The sequence below is a fragment of the Gopherus evgoodei genome, chromosome 6 (genome assembly GCF_007399415.2).
Source record: "Gopherus evgoodei ecotype Sinaloan lineage chromosome 6, rGopEvg1_v1.p, whole genome shotgun sequence".
Taxonomy (NCBI): domain Eukaryota; kingdom Metazoa; phylum Chordata; order Testudines; family Testudinidae; genus Gopherus; species Gopherus evgoodei.
In genome coordinates this window covers 94,640,145-94,664,033 of record NC_044327.1, presented here as the reverse complement: position 1 = coordinate 94,664,033, position 23,889 = coordinate 94,640,145, and the positions used below count along the sequence as shown (strand labels likewise).

Here is a 23,889-nt window from a genome sequence, read left to right as displayed (position 1 = left end):
GTGACGAAAGGGGAGACAGCGGCACCCGGGGCGGCAGCCCTGGCAGGGTATTAGCCCAGGCGACGCAGGGCGGTCGGGAAGGGTCACCCATGGCGATGGAAACAAAACAGCCTGGGAGCAGCAGGTCCCACCCCCACAGCAGGACTGGGGGGTGGTTACTGGGTCTCTCAGAGAGCGGCCCCCTAGGCTTAGCCCCCGTCTGCGGCCTTTAGGGGAGTTAACGGGGACTCCCTGCAACCTGCGCGGCCTGGGGCAACTGAGGTGCAGACACTCGGGAGGGGGCCTACGGATGGGGGGAAACAGCCCGTTACCATGGCGAGCTCGAGTCCTCACGGCGACCTGAGCGGTTCCCGACGCGCCTCAATCTGCGCGCGCTCCGCTCTCATTGGTTGTGTCCGGCCGACGGCGAGAAGCGCTGCCGCCCTCACTTTCGGGCGCCCAGGCGGGGTGTGTCGCAGGAGTGTGACGCACATTAACATGGCCTCCGCCGACTCGGAGCGTAAGAGGCGGAAGCTTGAGGAGGTTGCGGCGGGTGCCGTAGCTGGGGATGGAGATGAGGAACCGGAGGAAGAGGACCGCTGGGTCGGGCCCCTCCCGGGGGAGGCTGCGCAGGCCAAAAAGAGGAGAGGTAACGCGGAGAGCCGCGCCTTGGTCTGGGACACGGGGGAGCGGGGCGGTCCGGGATGGGAGTCCGGGCGGGCGCTGGGACAAGGGCCCCGGTCGGGAAGGAGTGCGGTGCTGGAGCGATGGTAAACGCCTCCGAAACACTTGCACCGCTGGCATTTCTGAGAGGACAGAGTCAAAACTGCCCCCAATCTGGCTATGATCCAGCCTCGTGCCCATAATGAGTAGCTCCTTCTCCTCTTAAAAGTAACAAAAGTACGTTTGTTTTGTTGTTATAAAAGGTGATCGGGAAAACGTTGTGCCCCAACTGGTGAATTTACATGCCAGTGCTGTAAAGTTTGTTGTCTTCGGTGTAGAATTGGCTAAGAGCAGTACCTGGATATGTGTTTTGTCAAAGAGTGGTTTCTCCTTTATTCATGCAACAAAGGCAAATATTTAAGATGCTGCATTCTCTGACTTGTTTTGAAGGTTGCACAGCACAAGAACTTGAAACTTTTTCTTGTTCTAAATCTCACATGTGTCTCTTGGCCTTAAGAAAGAGGGTTATAGGAACAGATATTTCAAGATGTCACTCACTATGGCTTTGATTGTGCAAACAGGCACAATCGTAGCTTTACTACCACGAGTAACCCTGCTATTCACAGTATGGAAGTTAAGCATGTGCACTGAGGCCTGCAGTTTGAAATGCTTTCATTTATGAAGATTAATTACTCCTCCACCCAAAAGAAAAAGCTTAACTTCACTACAAGGAAGATCACATTTTATTTGTAAAGCTAGGGTAAAGCAACAGACATACTTCTTGGAGAACACCTGCATGAACAGATTCTTTACAAAGCTTAAAATCTCAAAAATAGACAACTACTGGCAATCAGCTGCTTGTTATTTTCTTGCTACAGTTTTAACAGAGTTGCCTGATTGACATCTCCATCATGGATTCTGCCATAATACAAACGTGGAATTGACTCTTCAGCCGCACACAAGCCTACTAAATTAAAAAGCAATGAGTGCAGTAGCCTCCAGCTAGACAAATAGCTACAGTTGTCATTTAAGGAGTTGGACCATAAAGAATCTGATTCTTTTTGCAGTCTGTTAATGAAATGGGTAGAGATGCAATTGTTAGATCTTAAATAGTGACATACAAATGATGAGGCTGATTTAGTTGCTTAATGAAAACCACCAAAAATGGAAGGAGAAAGATGATTTAAAAAAAAAAAAGGAACTTTCAAGATATGTACTTGCCCTGTTCAATAATTGTGTGATATCATTGTCACATTTTTCTCTCCTTTCCTTTTAGTCTGTTTATGAATCACACATTTTTGTCATGTCAAACTTACACTGCAAACTCTACAGGACAGGTACAATGTTATTACAACTTTTTGTGAGGTACCCTACATGTTTTTGAGTGCTCAAAAGTAGCAGTGATTACATCTGTCCTGTCAGTAAACACATTTCTTATTGTTCAGATATTGTAACCTTGTAACAGAAGATTGAAGATTTGTTTGTTTTTGAGTTCTTTCATGACTGTAGTTATTAGAAAAGGTGGTCTATATTAGTTATTTTTGGTGTGTTGTCCCTAGAGGATACTTTCTTGAGAGGAAAAAGACAAGAATATGTTCAATTAAAATAAGAAGCAGTAACTTCAGATATCTGTATAAGTGGACTTTGTTTTCAATTAACATATCAAACGGAGGATAATGATGTCCATGACTGTAGCAAACCGAATGACCAGAGGCTTAAGGATTTATGCCCCTTCTAAACATTGTTTGTTTTTCTTTTAATCCTTACCAGTTTGTGACTGAATGTTCTTATTATCCAAATAATGTCCAATCTATTTCGAATCTTGCAAAGTTGTATGTGTTCCAGAGAATAACACAATACTGGTAAGAATTAAAAGGAAAAACTGTGTTTAGAAGGGGCATAAATCCTTAATTAGTCATGACCCGAGGTTTATCTCTCTTCTTGGAATAAATTATGACACCTCAACCTGAGATGTATTGATTCTAAATACATGTCCCCAAAATTCTGAAAATTATAGTAATTCTCTAACACAAGGATTTTTTCTATAGATAGTCTGTTTTCAAGTCTTTGTGAAAGGTTTCCTTTATGTGAGAAATAATGCACTTTAAAGAAGTATTTGCATAAGGCCAAATTCTGACCTTTGATGCTCAAGTTTACTTAATTAGGAGTGGGGCAGAGGGAGGGAGAAAATGCATGTAGGGACAAACTTTGGCCTTTGGCATTAATATTGTTTTATCATTTCAGAAAACAGGTGTAATTGTTTGTTTAAAATGGTGTGCTTATTTAAATAGTAATGAAATGAGAGAGTAGCTGTTTCTAGCATGCCAGCAGTTGGGAGATCCAGGTTCAAAAAATAGTGGTAGAAATCTCATTCATAATGTTAGTATGATGCCCTGATATCTCACCTTTTTTACTAAAACTAATGCAGGTAAACTAATCCAAGTGTAAATAATAGAGAGCAGAAGATAGGATATAATATTTATTAAAAGGAAATAATTTCTGCTTTTCTCTTATTTTGTTCAGTCCTTGAATTTGAACATGTCTACCTTGAAAATCTTCCGAGTGCTTCAATGTATGAACGCAGTTACATGCACAGAGATGTCATTACACACGTAGTGTGTACTAAGTGAGTCTTTTGTTTTTCACAGTGTCTTGCAGTCCCAAAACATTTATGTGTATATGATAGGAAGTTTTTTTTAATAGAAACTTTCCTAATGGAACTTGATTTTGGAGGTGAGATTTTAAATTTTTCGGAGCTAATTCAAATAGATTTGGTTTGGTTAAAGAGACATAGATTTGAAATCTAGTCAATTTAAAAGTAGTACTGTGTAACCCCTTGCTTAGTTTTGTGGATTTAAAATCCCATTTTCCTATTCTTAAATTACTTTTTCTCATCCCTGTTTCAATGTGAAATAACTACACAAGCAGGAGAAGCTATACATCAGATGCATCAGAAAGTAAACAACTGCAGAGACAGAAAAAATCTCTAACCTCTTATAATTGCATGTTACTTCTAACAATATTAGCATGCAAAAAAATAAGACTCAAGTGTGTTGTTTCAGTTGGTGTAGTCTCTTTATAAATCAAGTCACAGTGTGGGAAGGTAATATCTTGCTTTTTAATTATTAATACTAAGATCGAACTGCTACTGCACACTTTGACAGACTCAAGATTGTTTACATTAAGATATAAAGAATATTGTACTACCATGTAAGGTCTTGATATTAGCTGTTACCCACTATTTGCAAATACATTACATATTCATGTACTTTTCTGAGTGAGGAAAAAGGAAAAAAATGCGTATACATTTCAGTAGCTATGCTGTACTAGTAAAAATTGATCTTGTACACCATTATGGATTCTTCCCTTCCACCCTCTAGTTTTTAACGTTATGTTTCAATTAATACTCTTATCATTGCAGGACAGATTTTATCATAACTGCCAGCCATGATGGACATGTCAAATTCTGGAAGAAAGTAGAAGAAGGGATTGAATTTGTTAAACATTTTCGTAGCCATTTAGGTAAGAAATTATATTGTATTTGATCTGTTTTTATTAGAACACAACTTTTCTTCAACTCTATTATCTATGTTCTATATTTGCAGTATCTAGCAGTAGTTAAATATTTTTCATCAGGTATTCTCCAAAGTTGGAGAATCTGATCCTTCTCCATTATGCAGTAGGATTCTGAGGGATTAGGAGTTAGTGTAGAAATAAACTTTAATGTTTGTTAGATGTATGGTTTATAGGATTCTTAACAATGTATTTTATAATTTTCTGTGCTTCATTTTTAGAACTTGATGATACTGATTGTTCATGGTAACAGTAAAACTTGTAAATTGCTTTTTTTAATTAGATGTACCAATCAGCTTTAAAAATATATTTAGAGTCCTTCCAAAAGTTTAATTGCTACCATTGACTTTAACAAGTATGTTTACAGATACAAAATTTGATCCTTTCTGAGCCAAAAAAAGCACATTATTTTCTTAAGTGGGATTAGTGGAGCAATTAAAAAAATAAGCAATTTTATGTTGGGTCACTCATTCTCTGTACAGTGGCTAACTACCCCAAGACAATGCAGACATGAACAGTGCAATGTAGAACTGAATAATAAATTATTATTATTATTTATTTATCATATTTATTATTATTCTGTACTACAGCTTTAAAGTACAGATACTATATATAACAATTGCAGGCTCTAAAATGTTCAGATCTGAGAACAGTATTTAGAGCCTGCAGTTGTTGTATATAGTATGTGTATTTTAAAGCTGTAGTACAGAATGATAATTGAATAATCCTTCAAAGTGGTAAATACAACGTTCAAAACAAAGCATGAAGAGTATCTGTCTCTTCAATGTTTTAATATTATATTGGGTTTATTGTAACAGGGGTCATTGAGAGTATTGCAGTTAGTTCCGAAGGGGCATTATTCTGTTCTGTTGGGGATGACAAAGCAATGAAGGTGTTTGATGTAGTGAACTTTGATATGATCAACATGCTGAAACTTGGGTAAGTCATGTCATTCTGTAAAAACATTTTTGGTGATCATAAGTGTTTGAGTACTTTGAATAAGAATGAATTAAACCAAATTATTTTTGATCATTTTAAGTTTAAAAAAGAAAAAATTCCAATCAGCCTTTATTTAACTAAGTTAAGGGAGTGTGTGCTATTAGAAATGTGCCCAGCAGTTTAGAGATTTCCTGATATGTAGAATTGTACTATATGTGGCTTTAATCTCCTGCTGTAAAAAGTGTGCAACAAAGTTTTTTCATATTTTTCAGTATGACATGCACCTGACATTTGAGGATATGTCATGTAACATATGACAAGATACATGATGGTAGTCATATCTCATGATAAGAGAGCAAAAACAATGAAAAAACAAGAGTTCTGTAGCCCACAGAAAGTTCTTGTCAGGTCTTTAGTATTTCTCATTCTGAAAATATCATATTAGCATAGGCATTTTGTACCACACCTATTACTGCGATATTAACAGTGTGTTTCTATTAGGGCTGATCTGTTTTATTTTTTTAATCCTATTCTCATTTTACCTTACCTTTTCTACTTACTTTAATATTTAACAGTCCACTTACAACCAGTTTTTAAATCCTCCCAGTTAGGGTAGGAGCTACTGTTTTTAACTGGAGAGCTGATCACAGTCTGGTCTCTGTACTGCCATTGTGACAGCTGTTCTCTTGTTTTCTGCCTGTTAACCAGTTTTTAATCATGACAGAACTTTGGCTTTCATGCCACAGCTACTTAATTTCCTTAATAGCTTCTTTTTTGAGGATCTTGACCAAAATTATTTTGCAAGTCCAAAATAATTTTATCTACCAATTGTTAGGGATTTGCTAGTTGAGTTGTCGAAGAATTCTAGACAGCATAGTTGTTCCCGGAGGCTGTCCTGGTTCTTTGTATTATTTAATGTTAGTTGTTTTTTTTCATAATTCTAGCTTTAGTATTGTTTCAACTAGCTGATAGACCAATGAGCCTTATTTCAGTATCAGATGATTCCCAGGGTATCTGTTAGCATCCTTTTAAAAGATAAGCATAACATTGGCTATTCTTCAATCCTCTGGTTCATTTTAATTAGAGTACATATCTTTGTTAGCAGCTAAACCATTTCATTTTAAATTCCTTCAGAATTCTTGATTGATATAAATTTGGTCCTCGTGGTTTATTGCAATTTATAATCTATTGATCTTTTTATTAATCAATTTGTAATACAGTCCTGGTGACTTATTGTAGGACCCAATCCTGCTCCTGTTGAATTTGATGGCACAATTGCCTTTGTTTTCAGTTGCACCAAAATCTGACTTAAAATTATCAATTTCAGGACAGAAGAGAAATGCCATTGTCATGAAAGTTTAGTACTAATAGATTTCCACACCAGATATTGTAGTGGATCACATCCCAATTTTCCCCACCTACCGTCTGTACCCTAACGTCCTGTCACAACTACTTTGTGAAGCATTGTGGAAGAGCAGAGATTAGGTAACTGGCACATTCCTTCAGTAATACACCACTGAATTGTCATAGACCACATATTATCCAAAGCTAGTAAATAATAATTCTACCCAAAAATTGCCTCTGCCATTTGATTTCAAATTGATAGTTCACTTGACTTCAAAAAGTTGAGGAGGTAGCTTGCTACATATGTTCTGGACTATCGAATTATTGATCTCTCTTTATCTGTAATATCGAAAATAATACTGAACAGAAATCTAGCCTGTGGACGAATGTGTAGCCAAGTGTTGTTTGCAGTATTGTTATAGCCATTTTGATCCTAGAATATTAGACATACAAGGTGGGTGAGGTAATATCTTTTATTAGTCCTATAAAAAAAAATTACATCACCCACCTTGTCTGTTTAGCAAATTGTTATGCATATCTATCTAGGTAAATCAAGGCCTGCTTATTTTGTTTGTTTTTTTCCTCTACTTTCTGTTCCAGCTACTACCCTGGCCAGTGTGAATGGATATACTGCCCTGGAGATGCCATATCTTCTGTTGCATCTTCTGAGAAGAGCACAGGAAAGATATTCATATATGATGGTCGAGGAAATAACCAGCCACTTCATGTTTTTGATAAACTCCATACATCCCCTCTTACTCAGATACGGCTGAACCCCACCTACAAAGTAGTAGTGTCTTCTGACAAGTCTGGAATGATTGAATACTGGACTGGGCCTCCTCATGAATATAAATTCCCAAAAAATGTGAACTGGGAGTATAAAACAGACACCGATTTATATGAATTTGCTAAATGTAAAGCTTACCCATCCAGTATATGTTTCTCACCTGATGGCAAGAAAATGGCCACTATTGGTTCCGATAGAAAAGTTAGAATTTTCAGGTTCTTGACTGGGAAGCTTATGAGAGTCTTTGATGAATCCCTGAGTGTGAGTTCAATTTTGCTTCTATATTCTGATTTCTTTTCTTTTTTTGTATATTAATTTACTCACCAGTACCTTTTATTAACTTTATCACTCGTTTTTATAAAGATGGGTTTTATTACTTACCTTATATTACAAAGGAGTTTTTTTCTATATTAGCATCTTTTAATCTTATACTTCTATGGTATCTAACTTCTACATGTTAATCTGTGCTGAATATACTTTGAAATTTAATTGCTGTTTTTCATTTAGGAAACATTGTAATTTTTGTGCAGCTAGACTGCCCATTTGCTAGAAAGCATTTGAAAAAAGTCTGCTTTAATCAAAATCAGGAAAAAAATGTAAGGGGAAAGATCTTACTTTTTTTTCTTTGCCCAGGGTCTTGGATACTAACTACAGCTTGTGTTTTGATAGTCAAAAGAAAAATAATTCTAACTGTGTATATTTCAGTTCCTGCTTTAGCTAAAGAAAACACTTGAATTATTCACTCAAACATTTATTTAAACTTGTGAGTAGTTGAGTAATTCTACTGAAGTGAAAGTTTTAAGTATGCGTTTCAATGCTTTGCTAGATCACAGCATTATTGTACATTCATACCATTGGTGATTGTCTTGTTTCTGTAGATGTTTACTGAGCTGCAACAGATGAGACAACAGCTGCCAGACATGGAGTTTGGCCGACGTATGGCTGTTGAGCGTGAGTTGGAGAAGGTGGATGCAGTCAGGTTAATTAACATAATTTTTGATGAAACTGGACACTTTGTGCTCTATGGAACAATGCTGGGTATTAAGGTCATAAATGTAGAAACTAACCGGTAAGTCTTATTCCAAATGTGTTTATGCACCTACATATAATGGTTAGTCTCAAAGAGTCTAATTTCAGCCAATTTTTTAATATTCTTGTTCAATTTAAAATTTTGCATGTTAATAGATCTTTCAGTTTATTTGGGAGGTCATTAAATTAGGTTGAAAATGAACTGTTTGTATGCCAAATATTGAATTTTATGGCTTAAAACTTGGTAAATGAGAGAAGATATGCATAAAAATCCTTGGAATAAGTATTTTGCACATGCAGTCAATTTCTGGCTAATAGTAAATACAATCAGATACACTAATGGAAAGTTAATGACCATTTTTTGTTTATAATGTTGCATGGTAGAATAAATGAGGATCAATGGTTTGGGGATTTTTAGGGTAGGAAAGGCTGAGTAGTCAGTTTTTTGTAACAGTTTTGAAAAGGGAAAGCATTGTAAATAAGCTTGTAATAGCATTCCCTCCTGCTCTCGCGCGCGTGCTCTCTCTCTTTTTTATATTTTTTTTATATATATGATGAGGAGCAGTGTTTCTTGAATTCTGCTAAGAGTCTAGTTATGGCTGGAGGAGACTAACTGTATGACATGGAAGTTTAACAGTAGTTATACTTTTCTTTTTTTGTTTTTGTTTTTAAACACCATGTATTATAGGTGTATTCGTATCTTGGGCAAACAGGAAAATATCAGGGTGATGCAACTGGCTTTGTTCCAAGGTGTAGCAAAGAAACATCGTGCTGCAACCACTATAGAGATGAAGGCATCTGAAAACCCTGTACTCCAGAATATCCAAGCAGATCCAACAATAGTCTGCACATCTTTCAAAAAGAACAGGTTTTACATGGTAGGTATGGTGTCTGTTAGACTAATCCAAGATAGAAATGATTCAGTTTTGTGTGTTTGTTTTTTAAACAACTTCTCACAGACTTTTTAGTGTTTTTTGACTTGAAGAATTTTGGTAGTGACAACTTTCCCAGACAAGACTCCTTAAATTACAACAGTATTTCAGAATTTTTAGCTTGGATTTATCTGAGACTAGCTTTATGATCCTTCAGTTTTTACTGAGTTAGTCAAGAAATTGTGAATCTTGGACTCCTTTATATCTTAGTAAAGTTTTAGTTCCTGTGTTTGGTAGTTAGGATTTCTTTTGAAGCTATATTTATATATAGCTATGTAATTACTCTGTAGTGCCTGGGAAGCCTAATGAAGGATCAGGGCTCATTTGTGCTAAGCACTGTATAGACAAGTAACAGACATTTGGTGCAGAAACCTGACTGTCATTTGCTTAACCAGTACTTGTGCTTAACCTTGATTGTTACCATACAGCACCAAGTGTGCGTGCTCCACTCTAAACTATCAGAAGGCAATTATAGAACTGAACACACAACTTGCAAAAGTATAGACCAGGAAGAAAAGTTGACAGATCTAGGACCTTTTTATTTATCAAACATACAGCAAATATATAGTGCATTTCAGTGACTGTAATTGCCATTTGAAACTTTATAATGTACACACTTGATGCTGTATGTTGACACTCCTCTACTGTTTGACCTTTATTGTGTGTTTTCTCTAACTAGTTTTGTCTTCTGCCTTTTGAGCACTAGTCTAGGGATCATATTGCTGTGGATGAAAAATGGCTCTTTGAATTAATCATTGGCTTTCTATAGTATTATATTAGTATGAAGACAAAATAAGAGTACTTACTGTATCCATGTAATGAAATCAAGGGAAACTTCAAACTCTGTCTGATCCTAGCACAAGAAGCATTGCCTGAGTATGATATACTTTACCTGTACACGTTTTTACATTCTTCCCTTTTAAATAAAACAATGTTAAAGGCAGGCGAAAGGTATAAGGGAGAGAGATCACAAAAAACTATTGATATACTCATTCATAAGCCAAATTTTTTTTTAGTAAAAAAGGGAAGCATCAGAGAAGGTCGGCTTATGAACAGGTATAGAGAGGGGGAGAGGCAGCAGAGCAGGAAGGGAAGAGTCAGGGCCAGAGTCTCTCCACTTCTGGGCATGCTGCTCTCCCCCCAGCCTCCGAAGCAGCTGCAGCTTGGGGCTGGCAGGCTGCGGCCGTGCTGCCCGGTCCACCGGAGCACTCTGCCGCCGCGCTGTCCAGCCTGCTGAAGCAGCTCCATCCAGGCCAGACACATCCTTCCCTGGCCTGCCCCCGCTAAGATGGGAAGGGATGGAATGGGGAGAATGTGGAGGACCTGAACTAGGGGTGGGGTCATGTGGGGAGTGGTCACAGGGGTTACTCCCCTGACCCTCAGCTTCTCTTTCCCCCCCCCCCCCCCCACGCATCCCTCCCTCCTCTCAAATTCCCCATCAGTTGCTGTCCTGGCCCTTTAGAGTGAGCAGCTGGTGGACTGGGACACTTTTTTTTTTTTTTTTGTTCACTTAGGTTTACCTCACTGCCTTCGAATGCTCGAGGTAAACCATCTCAGCCTGCGGGCAGCTTATCCTGATGGCCCGGGAGCCAAAGTCTGCCAACCCCTGAATTATAGGGTTGGCTTATGAATGGGTCATAAAAAATTTCCATTTTTACTTATCCATCTTGGGAGGTGGGGGCGACTTATAAACTAACTGGCTTATATCTGGACTGGAAATTGTGACCTTTAATATGCAGGTGGAAGGATTGTCAGTCTTTATTTCACATATATTGAAATGCAGGAAGATAGACTTTTATAATATCTTTCTCACTGACTTTTAGCTGGGAAGCTTTGTATGGTATCTAAATAAGAAAATATAAAGGTAGCAACCTTTTGTCTTTTTGTTCTTCAGTTTACTAAACGTGAGCCAGAAGATACAAAGAGTGCAGATTCTGACAGAGATGTATTTAATGAGAAACCATCTAAGGAAGAGGTCATGGCAGCCACTCAAGCTGAAGGCCCCAAAAGGGTTTCTGATAGTGCCATTATCCACACAAGTATGGGAGATATTCATGTCAAGCTTTTCCCTGTTGAGTATGTATTTGGTACCTTTTTAAAAGTAGTTTTGCTTTTATTGTTCCTTTCTTTGAGGCTGTTTTGTTGTCAGTTACTGGGGCAGGAGGACTGCTTACAATTTGATTTCCCCTGCTCCCCATCCAAGGACTCCTATTACATAATATTATTGGTTGCATATTTGCCTCATAAGTTATATAAATCAAACTGCTGGGATGTTAGCAAGCACACTAGGGGCAAAAAATAGCTTAAAGCAGCAGCAAGGGCAGTGGTTCTAAACATTTTTTGTTGTTAGAGTACTCCTTAGAAATTGTAAATCCCCCCCCCCCCCCCCAAGTCTGCTTGTATCATGTCTAAGTTGTCAAATCTCACCTACTACGTTTCCTTTCTTCTGTGTTTTATTTTTGATTTATGGATTTGCTCTTTTTACCTTGTTTTGTCCTTTTTCTGATTCTCCCCCAGATGCTCGTGTGATACCAGCACTGTTTTGTGCAAGTTATGTGTTACTGCAGAGATAACAGAGCTGTGCTATTTCATGCAGTCTAGGGGAAAGGAGAATAGAAAATGTGGTTGGCAGCAGCAGATCTGGCAACACCTTTCTAAACCAGAGGGATGATGCATCCTGCAACTCCAAAAGGAATTGCTTTATGCATAAATTTCGTGCCATTGCAAACCTGAAACCTCTCACGAGAGCTACCTTCTCCATCAAAATTGTATCCTATAATGGAGAAAGTTTTATGTGCAACTATGCATGAGCTTTATGCCATTTATGTTCAACTGCTGGCACATAACTGAGAAGGGTTCTTGTACAACTGTTGATGAATAAAATCTTCTCTGTTCACATCTGTACTTCTGTACCCCAGCGTCTGCGCCTTCTCATACTACTACTGCTGTTGTGAATGTTGGTTCCACTTTATACTTGTTAATACTTGGTAATTTTATCTACAGTATGTAAGTGGAACTATGGGGAGGAAATACTGTCTAGTGGTTAGGGCATTAGACTTGGACTTGGGAGAACTGGCTTTTTTTATGGCCCTGATATTGACCAGCTGTGTGACCCCGGGCACGTCATTGCACCCATCTATGCTTCCCGCTCTTCGTCAGTTACCTGTTAAGACAGACAATGTCCCCAAAGAATGTATAAGCTTATGTGTTTTTTTTGTGTAGTGCCCAGTACAATGGGTCCTCGATCTCAGGCGGAGCCCCTAGGGCACTACTGCAGTACAAATAAGTATTATTTAGTCTTGCCTTAAATTTGTTATGCAACTGCAGGTGCCCCAAAACAGTGGAGAATTTCTGTGTACACAGCAGGAATGGTTACTACAATGGGCACACATTTCACCGTATTATCAAGGTAATTTACAAGACTAATGCTTTTCCTATGGGTTTGTATGACTCAAAATACAGAGCATAAGACATTTGTGCCAGTTCTGTCTGAATTCGTCATTTATATTGCTTTTTTGGTTAAATTTTAAGCATGGTGAATTATTATATTTAAATCAGTTACACTGTCCTTTTTGGAATTGTTTCATAGAGACCGGCAGAGAATCCTATGGCACCTTATAGACTAACAGACGTTTTGGAGCATGAGCTTTCGTGGGTGAATACCCACTTCTTCAGATGCATGTGGCTAGCATATATATACCTGCCCCTGGAAATTTCCACCACATGCGTCTGAAGAAGTGGGTATTTACCCACGAAAGCTCATGCTCCAAAACGTCTGTTAGTCTATAAGGTGCCACAGGATTCTCTGCTGCTTTTACAGATCCAGACTAACACGGCTACCCCTCTGATACTTCATAGAGACCTTCAGCCTTTACAGGGAACTGTTAGATTTTGAAGAATGTTATGATTTAGTAAGGTTATGGTTCAGTTTAAAAGTAGTAGTCTTGCTGGTAAACTGCAGAGCCAACCTGAAAACTGAGATGTTGAGCTAAGTGCAGATTACAGTAGAACCTGAGTTACGAACTGACCAGTTAAGCACACAATCAAGCAGCAGCAGACCAAAAAAAAAAAGAAAAGGAAGCAAAACCAGTACAGTACTGTGTTAAAGAAACTGCTAAAAAGTAAAGGGAAAGCAGCATTTTTCTTCTGCAAGTAAAGTTTCGAACTGTATTAAGTCAATGTTCAGTTCTTAAACTTTTGAAAGAAGAACCATAGCGTTTTGTTCAGAGTTACAAACCACCTCCATTTTCAAGGTGTTCGTAACTCTGAGGTTCTGCCTTACTATACTGAATGTCCTGGCTACCCGGGACAAAAACAAAACAAACAAGCAAACAAACTCTCTGCAAAGTCTTGGTTGTGCTTAGTTCACTGAAGATATCGCAGAATGCATTACTCTGTGACATCAGTAGAAGTAAGTTGCAATGAGACTACTGATATTTGTGATGACACATTCTGAGATCTTCTGTGAACTAGGATGTACCAAGAAGATTTTGCAAGAGAAACTTTTTTTTTCCTTGATCCTGATCCTTTCCCTAGTCAAAATCACTTGGGCTGAATCACTTTTCCTGCAAATACAGAAGCTCTGATTTGTCCATGAAGGCGCCAAGGTTGCTCATTCATTTATCTTGTAAAGGATGAAATATTTTTAGGGATTATTCCCAGAATGTGACCACCCCAGACCTTCTCCCCTTCATTTCTGGCATGGTGGAGTTGGCCCCAAAGAAAAAACGAAGGCTAAGAGGAGCTTTGACTAGGAGGAAGCACTCTTAGGAGACACAAAATGGAAGCTCTGCCACAATTGCTCCCAGCACTCGAATCCTTGCTCTACCTGGAGAACAAGTTCGGAGTCTGGACAGCTTGTTAGCACAAGCTGAGAGTCTGGACATCGCTGTGTCATCCCCCCGCCAGCTGAGACCCTTGGCAAGGGCAGGTTAGAGCTCTTTGCCGTTTGAAATACAGCAGGGAAGTCTGTCTTCAACCATTGAGAGCTCTTTGAGGAAACATTCTAAAATTCCCCAGCCCTTGTGCTCTGGAGAAAAGCTGTCAAGTAATAGTCCCCTCGCAAGGAGTCTGGCATTCTTGCTAACACTTCCTCCCCAGAAAAGGATCTAGGCTCCCTCTGGGATGTTCCCTTGTGTTTACTTTCCAGCTGAATTGGACAATGAGAAACAGGAAATAGATTCCTCCCTGCAGAAAAAGTGCCAGAAGACAACATGAGCTAGGGAGAGGGATCGATCTCTAATTGGGAACAAAAACAAAACACACCCTCCTTCCAAAGGATAAAAGAAAAACAAAGGGAAAAAAAATGCAAGGGGGCCAGACTGCACAAGTGAAAAGCCAAGAGGCATGCCAGATGCTCATCCCTTTCCACTAGCTCTGGTGTGCAACAGGCTGATATGACATGACTTAGAACTCAAAGCAGGCATGTAGGGGTTAGGCAGGTCTGTGCTTTCTGCAGGAATGCACAGCTTGTAAAGCTTTAAACTTCTGATGTATGGGATAGAAAAATAAAACCGAACACTTTTGCAGAAGGTACAGAATTACAAGTACATAACCCCTACAGGCTGATATGTAATCTCAACAACAAGATATGTCAGAGAATCTTATTCTGATGATGAGCTAGCCATCATTTAAAAACAAAAATAAAAAACACCCAACTATTTGGGGCACTCTGGGTTTTATTCTAACACTTGCATATTTTATATAAAAATCTGTCAGTTTTAAAAACAAATCTTGTATGCTCTACAGCAAAATGTGATGGTGTGTTTAATTCCTATGCAGGGTTTTATGATTCAGACTGGTGATCCAACTGGTACAGGAATGGGAGGTGAAAGCATCTGGGGAGGAGAATTTGAAGATGAGTTTCATTCAACTTTACGACATGACAGACCCTACACACTTAGTATGGCAAATGCAGGATCAAACACCAATGGTTCCCAGTTTTTCATAACAGTGGTACCAACTGTACGTAATATTTAAAACCTAGTTAACATCTGATTTGAAGATCAACCATGATGGTACTATGTAAAGAAGCAGTTATGCCAGTTCTCTAGTGAGAAAGGAAGATGCTATTGTCCAGCTAATGTGTAGTTAATGATGTGACAAAAGCACATTGCTTAAGTTTAGCTGAAAAATGTCCTTTAGAAGCAGTGATTAAACTTGTGATTTAGGCTTTAGACTTGAGAATTTGAGTAAAAGGCACATGTTAAATTTTAAATCTTATTGTAGACAATGGAATGTTATATCAACAGGAGTTACATCTTCTGCTGTTAACATTACAATTTAATTTTTATTTATTAAAAAATATCCCTCTCACTAAGACTGGCAAAACTTCTGCATGGGTTGTGAAGATTTAGCAGGTATAGATACTACTACTGTCTATGGCCTGTTGTATTCTGGCTTTGCACAGAGGGTCAAGATTTGGCCCCAAAGTCTCTCCATTAATACTTTCATTTTTGTGTGACTTAGTTTGCTGTATACTAGAAGTAGGAAACTTTTTGGTATGTGAGTCTTAAACAAAACACAACCCTTCAAAATGCTGTAGCCTATGGATGTCCTTAGAAGCAATCTGCATATGCACCATCATTTTACTATTTTAGAGACTTGCCATTTTAGAGCTGTTTTAGGGGCATTTATAAACAATTTAATAGCTGATGTTGAGGTAGCTTTAGTGGTATGCAGGGAAATGTTAACAACATATGACCTAATTCCTCACAAATATGAATTTTACCCATTTTCTAGTGGTGGTGAAAGTAGATTATATTGTCACAACTGAGTTTCAAGCATGTGAAAGCATTAGTTTTCATATAGAGATAGGCTGGAATAGAATGTATGCAAACATATTCCATTTAGAAAAGTTATTTTTTAATCATTGAAGGTCTGAATTAAAATGACTGCATAGCTAGCATTTTTGCCTTGCAAGATTATTTTATTAATGCTTAGGTATAAACAAATTGAGATAACTAGCTTCAGAGTTGAATAGTGTAATAGACACTATGCTTTCACTGTATACTTGTTAGAATAATTAACAGTGAATACACTTTGCACTTTAAAGTGTAAAGCTTAAAATTTAATAACCTTAATCTACAATTGCTTTTGCGTTCATTTATTCTAGCACTAAATCTCTTTTGTCCTACTATTTAACCTACAGAATGCTTAATATTTTATCAAAAATTGTTTCTTCTCTTTGTTCCACCTCCTAAACAGCCTTGGCTGGATAACAAGCACAGTGTCTTTGGACGAGTAACTAAAGGAATGGAAGTTGTTCAGAGAATCTCAAATGTGAAAGTAAATCCCAAAACTGACAAACCGTATGAAGATGTCAGCATCATTAATATCACTGTGAAGTAAAATAGAATTTGAAAAACTTACCTTAAAAATAATGTTGTGGGATCCAAAAGCAAACACACTGAGCAGTGGGACTTCATTTTTTAATAGTTCTTCGCTCTGGAAACCCCCAGGACTGAACAAACACCAATCGTGTAGCTGAAATGCCCCAAACTGTATTTTTAATAACTTTATATTTTAAAATAAAAGGTGACTATGTTAAGTTTTTGTCTCTTGCATCTTTTCTATGTTAAATTATGTGTATCTGTACATTCAAAATGTCTGAAGGGTAGGATTTTGCATAATCATGAGCATGTTAATTTAACTTCCTATGACTCTTGCTAATGTCTTCTTTACTGAGTTTCTCTGTTTGCATTTTCCTTATTGAGTTTATATTTCGTGCCAAAAATAGGTTTTCCCCATCAAAATGGATATTTTTTGGAAGAGCAAATATGAGCACTTAATAGTCTGCAGAGCAGTTTCTAATCTAATTAATACAGCCTTTCAAGCACAGCCACTTTTGTCACATGCATGCACATCCATCCCAAAATTAGGAAAAAAAAAGTTATGACAGTACATGGGATTTGCCTCTGTCCTTTAGAGACTGCGTATCCTTAGGGTGGCAAACTAAGGGTCAGTTACTGAAATACTAATGCATAAGATCCTGTTTAAGTTGACATGAGCTGCCTGATTTTGGGCTGTAGTAGAGCACTAATTGCTAGCAGTAGACTAAAACTTCTGGTTCCGTCTTAAATTCTACACAAGTATTTCTTTCCACTAAAATACCTGGTTGACTGAGATCTCTTCACCATTTCAGGTGTTCTAGTAATGTCATTTATTTAAATGAAGAGCAGATAACTGATATCACCTTTACAGACTTCTAGTGAACTTGTGTCAAACATGATCGTATCACTAAATGCTCTCCTTATAAAGTAATTTTAACTCTGTCAAAAACTATTTGTTGGGTTCATTTAATCCTAGGCCATAGCACAAGATTTAATTGGGTTAACATTTAGGGTAGCCCGTTTACAAAAAACCATTGCAGTATGCCAAAGCGCTTTTTCCCATGTTCAACTGAAATCTCTCTTCACCCTAGATTAGCACACTTTTCCTCAGAGGATTTCAGGGGATCTTTGCAAGTGAGTGCTGCATGTAATTTGAACTTCCACTCCTTATGAAGGTTTGTACTTTCCCCATTTATTTTGGGTAGCAGAACTCGGCACTTGTATCATTACAGTACTTCGGAATAATGCAATAAGGGTTGCTAAGAGGTTACACTTAATGACTTTTGGGGAGAGTCAGGCAGAATATGGAATTACTGGTTATTAGATTTAGCCTTTAAAAAAAACTTACACCATTGATATGCTTTTTTTTTTTCAAAGATCTGTCTATAAATTTAGATAGCGTACAAGAGATTATAGCTGTAGGTAGCATATTGAATTAGGGTAATATCGGGCAAAGCATGTGCATTCAATAGTTGAACAGTTAATTTTGATATGTAGAGGTGAATGGAAAGATTCTAGGAGTTTCGGTACCCTGAAGCCTAATTAAGACATCTCTGTACAAAAATGTAGAGGGCTGGGGCTGACCTACATGGATTACAGGTCAACAGTGTTGGGGGTGTGGACAAAGTTTAAAAATCACCTTTTACAGTTCCACAACCCTTGGGCATCTGCCTCATTTCTTGGGTTAGAGCAGCGTGAACACCTCCAACTTTTGCCAGCAGCAACTAACCCCAAGAAGCTGAGGACTTCCATGCTGTAAGGTCATCCCACACACGCTTTTCCTTGCTATACTACCAGCAGGCGGATACATTGAGTAAGAGCCCAGTGCTGCTCTATACATATAGTTTCATCCTCCTCAGAATCTGCCAGCATGGTGTAAAGTAGTCATACCACAGTATCTTCCCTCTATTCTCTACATTAAATAGGTCTTATTTCTTCCAACTTCCACAGGACTACAAGGCTTATAGTGACATTAGTATTTCCAGAGTTAGATTAATCTAAACCCCCATTTTGGCTTACACTTTTCCCTTAATGTCATGCTGGCAACCAACACATTTTTGCCTACCTTCTCTTCCTCGTCTCCTGCCTAAAACACTGTCAAAAGGAAGGCCCTAGCTTAGACTAAATTCAATGCAACAGCACACTGGATGTAAACTGTCACTTCAATAGTCCTGCATTAATTCAAAAATAGGTTTAATTGTATTAGAAGTATAATCAATGCTAAGTATTTATACATAGAGGGTAGTTTGTGTTCTAACTCTGCCCTTCTTTTCAATGAAACACGGTGGGGGGGGGGTGTTGTTTTTTTTATTGGCCCAACTTCTGTTGGTGAGAGAGACAAGCTTTTGAACAGAAGTTGGTCCAGTGAACGTTATTACCTCACTCACTCTGTCTCTAATATCCTAGAACTGATGTGGATACAACACTGTATACAACCTATTTTTATTGTTAGCATTTTTTTTCTGTATTAAACTGCAGTCTTGATGTTGTCAGAGGAACCTGGAAGTTTTTTCCCCCCCCAAGAATCACCCACCTGGATTCAACCTCAGATTACAGAACAGGCACAGCAGCACTATGCTAAAGCACTGTCCATCCCACAACATCTCTTCTCTCACTCAGGGAGTTACAATAGTATCAATGAGAAATAGAAATTCCTGGCACACAGGTAGGAATACAAATCCAGTATGGCAGCTGTATTAAATCAGTGATATGATTTGTGACTGAAGTCAGACGACAAATGTGTGTACACACATCTGGATAAAATACCACTTCTGAGTAAAGCTGCACTTTAAACATGCAAAGTGCGTTTACCTCAGTCAAGGTCTTTTAAGTGTTGAGATTTATACCTGATAGTCACAATAACCTTAGCTAAAATGTATGGATAGCTGGTTTTCTGCTAGTATTAAAAGTGAAATCCCTGAGGCCTACTTTCTAAATAGTTACTTTTTTTTGTATCAGAGTTTTTTGAAGGTAGGTTCTAATCTAGTCCAATCCTTGAATTTTGGATACCAGTGCCATCATTTTCAGAATCATGAAATGGTCATCTTCAGACCATAACCTTTTCAATGTGAACAACTTCCAAATTCTAGCATTAGATTGACTATCAAAATACTCATACTCCTATTCTTAGATTAACCTGCAACAAGAGTGGTTTAAATGAAAGTGCTCAAAAGAAGGATAGTACCCTAAACCAGAGGGTTAAAGTATTCTCTTTATTGGAAAAAAAATTTCAAGGCAGTTCAGAAACACCCATTAGCTAAATCATTCTTCCATCAGATAAGAGCTGTTCTTTTGTGAAGTACTACCATACCCAACCTTGCTCCAGTAGCCTAGAACAAGAACTGCTGGCGAATATCTTCTTGCAGACGGAACCTCAGTCATCTTTCAGTCCACAAGCAGAATTAGAAAAAGTTCAGTTACATACAATGGAAGTTAGACTATACCAAGAAGTCAGGCATTACTGCTCAAATAGCTTAACTATTGTTTACTATTTTGAAACAAGATTAATTTAAAAACACTTTTCTGCAGTCACTGCACAGGTTATGTTTACTCAATTTCACAATTAAGCCAAAATCTAAAGTTTTTAAACAATTCAGGATTTAGTTTTACCCAGATAATTCTCTGCAGTACTTGTAATTTTTTTTAATTCTAACAGAATGTGAGAAACACATCCCAATCATAACTTGCATAAGTTAGTACACTAAAAACTGAATTAAAGTTCAAGACATTTAAAATTTACAATTGAAGCAGTTTATATATAGTATTAACTTATAACACAAATAAATCTAAGTTTACCTGAAAACACCTGAAGAGTTCACAGACAAATGCAAGTCCTATTTTCACAGTTACTTGAATCAGTCACATTAGTTTCCATTTAAAAAATAACACTTATGCAAGTATACTACATTTGCAACAGAACTTTTTGTTCTGAAAGTAAAAGACAAGTAAGTGAATTTTTTTCCCCAAACATTCTCTTCTCTATAAGCCCTTCAAAGTATTGACTGGTTTTTCTGAGTGCTTGAAAATAACCAGAGAAAACAAAAGAAGTAACAGCCGAGTGGGAGAGCATGTACAATTGAACCCACTGAAGATATAGAATGTTCCAACTAAAATGACAAATTTCATATTAGATCTTCCAACCAATGCATGTTTTATTCATTAAAAATCTTCCAGCTAAAGTGTCTGTTACTTAGAGCTTGTTAATATTTGAAAATGAAACCATGAAAAGGACAGTCAAAGAATTATGAAGGTCTATGCTGGGTCTGCAATATAGGCTAAGTAAGTAGTCAAAGGGGCAGAAAATGTCTATTGTGCAAAAGATTGCAGGCTGAAAGGTGAACAATTTTCAGTTTGATTTGGGCAGCAAAAACTCTTCAGTCCATGTAAATTATATACAATATTATCAAGTGTATTCTGAAAGAGAATATAACTTTCAAATACATCTGAACTTAGTGTCTGTAAAATCCTTCTCTTAGCATTCTAGTATGGGTGCAAGGATTTTTAAGATCGCTTCTAAATGTGAAGACAAGCTTAATTTGTACCTACACCTTTGAAAATAATGACACTTGTCACTTGAGCTACAATTCAAACCATTCAGTTTCACCAAGCTTAATGTACATTACACCATTAGTATGAAATGCAAAGAATGGAGGTGATTATAAACCAGTGTATCAGGAGGGAGCAGTTACCACAACTGCTTCTTCCTGAAGTGCAAATGTATTAAAATAATTTGTTTATATATTCTTTGCTTTAACCTACTGTATCTGGTGGGGGAAAATGCTACAAAATACGTACTAATACCATAGTATTCCTTCTGCACGGCCTCCTCACTTTCCAGGGGTTACAGTTACAGAAGGGAACAGAGGAGTCACACCAGGAGTGCTCACCACACAGACAAAGCTGAGCAGAACTGTGTGCACAGCAAAAGAGGAGACATCAATAAATTATTCCAATCTACTCTAAATTTAAACAGATAGAGCCCCAAGATTCTGAGATTTCATGAATGAATAATCTTTGAATACAGGCACTGGTAATAGTTCCAAGTATATAAAGAATCTGAATCAGACACTAAAAGTTTAGATCAGATTTTACTATCTGCAGTTCTAAGTAAGAGTTATTAAGCGTGCAGTGCTTTTACAGTAGGTTACTCAATATTTTAAGGCTGCTACCTTTTTCCAGAAACAACTCATGTACAAATATATAGGTGGGCTGATATTTCAACTGCTTTCTTTAGGAAGTTCTTAGGTTCACTTGATTTCTTAAGGATGAAGTTTAATCTCTAAAGACACATTATGTCCTTGGGCAGGCACAGGCAACTCCCATCTATAATCAATATATTTTGTATTATTCATGGAAAGAAGACATTTTAATGTGTCTAATTTTGCTTTGTTTTCATTTAACTGCATCTTTTATTACTAATGGTAGTTAATGCCAATACCCATTAAATCTGCAAGGTCCTAGAAAGAAGACTATGTTCTTACCACTTTCTAGCCCTATATACATCCCATGGCATGCAATAAGGCTAATAAATAAATGACTGGGGAATAACTTACTTTCTTGTAATGTCTATATGGAGTTTTCAAAGCAAAGTTTAAGCTAATGCCTTTTTAAATGTACTACAAGTGGTATAATATGTTACCAAAGAGCATCCAGAGTTTTGGTTGCTTTCTAAATAGCTCAAGAGTTTATTATTTTGGGTTTTTTTGAAGTTGCTTTTTGGATAAGTATTTCTAAGTTGCTAAGAATTTTAGTCTAATAGTAAGTAAATTCTGTGACTTTATTATGAATATTAGACCAATTTAGATACAGTGTTTTAGCAGAAAAAAGTTTGCTCAAATTGGAAGTAACATAGTTTCACAAAAAATAGATATCTATCTATCTAGGCACCTTAGCAGCCACCACACCCTATTAGTCTTTTGCATTACCAAATTTTAAAAACTTTAGCAATTGCACAATGTTTACTGTACCAATTCCACAATCTTTGATAAGCAGATGCCACATACATTTTCTTCTATAACCAGAGCTCTACATAAATCTCCATCTCCACAATGCAGACCTTGTTACAACATCCTAACCCATGCAAATAAATGAATTACAAATTTAATTTGCAACTGTTGTGAAATTAAGCCACATCCAGAACACCTGCGGCCACTAGTTGCCTTGAAAGCCAGTCCAATCCTTCATATAGTCCCATGCCACTTTGAGCATCACAGCCCTGAATATACCAGCTACGGCCGCAGCAGAGTTTATGGAGACTCAGCATTTCTGTGATTTCTTCTACTGAAAGAGCCCCTGCTACATCCTGCAAGAGAGCCAGGCATTACTTTAAATGCACGTGGTAAATTTTCTAGAGATTTCACTTTCATTGATAAGAATACAGATTATTTAGAACTGCTAGAAAATCTCCCACATCTTAAAAACTGCAAGCCAAATGAATAATCTTAAGGCTGGACAGAAGGTTTTACTGACTTTGTCACCCACGCAGAAATAACTGTTGGATTCATTAAATCAGTGACTAGTCTTTTCTTATAATATTGTCATTAAACATTAAGGAAAAACTTCTAAATTTTATTCCTTCCCCATCCCCACTTTTTAATTATGGCAGACAGTTCACAAAGTTTGTGTTAATTACAGTTTTAAAAAGAAACAAGAGGTAGAAAAAAATTCACCAATACCTGCTTATTGGCAAAGATCAGCAGCAGGGCATCCCGCAATTCTTTCTCTGTTAATAACTTTGCAAGTTCACTGTGTGCTTCACTAACTCTGTCTCTGTGACTGCTATCGACAACAAATACCACCGCTATGGAAAAAAAAATAGCGAAACGTTATACACAGACTCTCAAAAGGCACTCAGACATAATACCCAAATGCACTGACTCCTCAACTCCACAATCTCTCCTTTATTTCCAACATAGAACAACCTACAATGCACAGATTGTGTGTCTCAGAATTGCACATTAACTCAAACCTCAGCATTATTAAGATATTGTACAGATAGACATACTTATTTGGGAAAAAAGTCTCCCCAAAAGCCAGCATCTTAGACCTTGTCTACAGAAGGAAGTTGCAATGGTTTAACTTAAATCTGTTTTTAAACCCATTTAGTTAAACTAACGCAAAGCCCTGTGTGGACACTTGCTTCAGTTTAACTTAAAGCAATTCCTAATCAATTTACACTAAATCAAAATAAGTGTCCACACAGCTTTGCACCAGTATAACTAAATCAGTTTAAAATCACATCTTTAGTTAAACCAGTGCAATTTTCTCATCTAGACAAGCCTTAAGTTAAGGTTATGTATACTTGTAGGAGGAT

At 37.5% G+C, this 23,889-nt stretch overlaps 3 protein-coding genes across 9 annotated transcripts in view; 1 reads left to right on the top strand and 2 right to left on the bottom strand.

Moving 5' to 3' along the window:
• CENPK (centromere protein K) overlaps positions 1-444 on the bottom strand; it is a 43,799-nt gene extending 43,355 nt beyond the window's left edge. The window contains exon 1 of the mRNA XM_030566516.1: positions 312-444. Within this exon, the coding sequence (XP_030422376.1) occupies positions 312-314 (3 nt within the window). The 5' untranslated portion in view covers positions 315-444. The remainder of the gene's footprint in view (positions 1-311) is intronic.
• Positions 443-16,795, top strand: PPWD1 (peptidylprolyl isomerase domain and WD repeat containing 1). Of its 5 annotated transcripts, none has more exons than XM_030566502.1 (11): positions 447-628; positions 3,166-3,268; positions 4,064-4,164; positions 5,034-5,154; positions 7,099-7,546; positions 8,164-8,354; positions 9,003-9,192; positions 11,141-11,322; positions 12,574-12,655; positions 15,028-15,210; positions 16,453-16,795. In XM_030566502.1, exons 1-11 carry the CDS (start codon positions 478-480, stop codon positions 16,594-16,596), a joined length of 1,896 nt encoding a protein of 631 aa, XP_030422362.1. In that variant the 5' UTR covers positions 447-477; the 3' UTR covers positions 16,597-16,795. The 5 variants fall into 5 exon arrangements, with proteins under 5 accessions (XP_030422364.1, XP_030422365.1, XP_030422362.1 ...); XM_030566503.1 differs by lacking the exon at positions 447-628 and adding an exon at positions 713-1,979; XM_030566505.1 differs by lacking the exon at positions 16,453-16,795 and having other exon boundaries at positions 445-628; positions 11,141-11,285; positions 15,028-15,120.
• A 2,975-nt stretch (positions 16,796-19,770) lies between these two features.
• Positions 19,771-23,889, bottom strand: part of TRIM23 (tripartite motif containing 23) — a 33,188-nt gene continuing 29,069 nt past the window's right edge. For all 3 annotated transcript variants that reach the window (XM_030566508.1, XM_030566510.1, XM_030566509.1), the window contains 2 exons: positions 23,252-23,376; positions 19,771-22,878 (listed from right to left, as the gene is read on the bottom strand). In XM_030566508.1, coding sequence (XP_030422368.1) covers positions 22,699-22,878; positions 23,252-23,376 — 305 coding nt within the window. In that variant the 3' untranslated portion in view covers positions 19,771-22,698. The remainder of the gene's footprint in view (positions 22,879-23,251; positions 23,377-23,889) is intronic.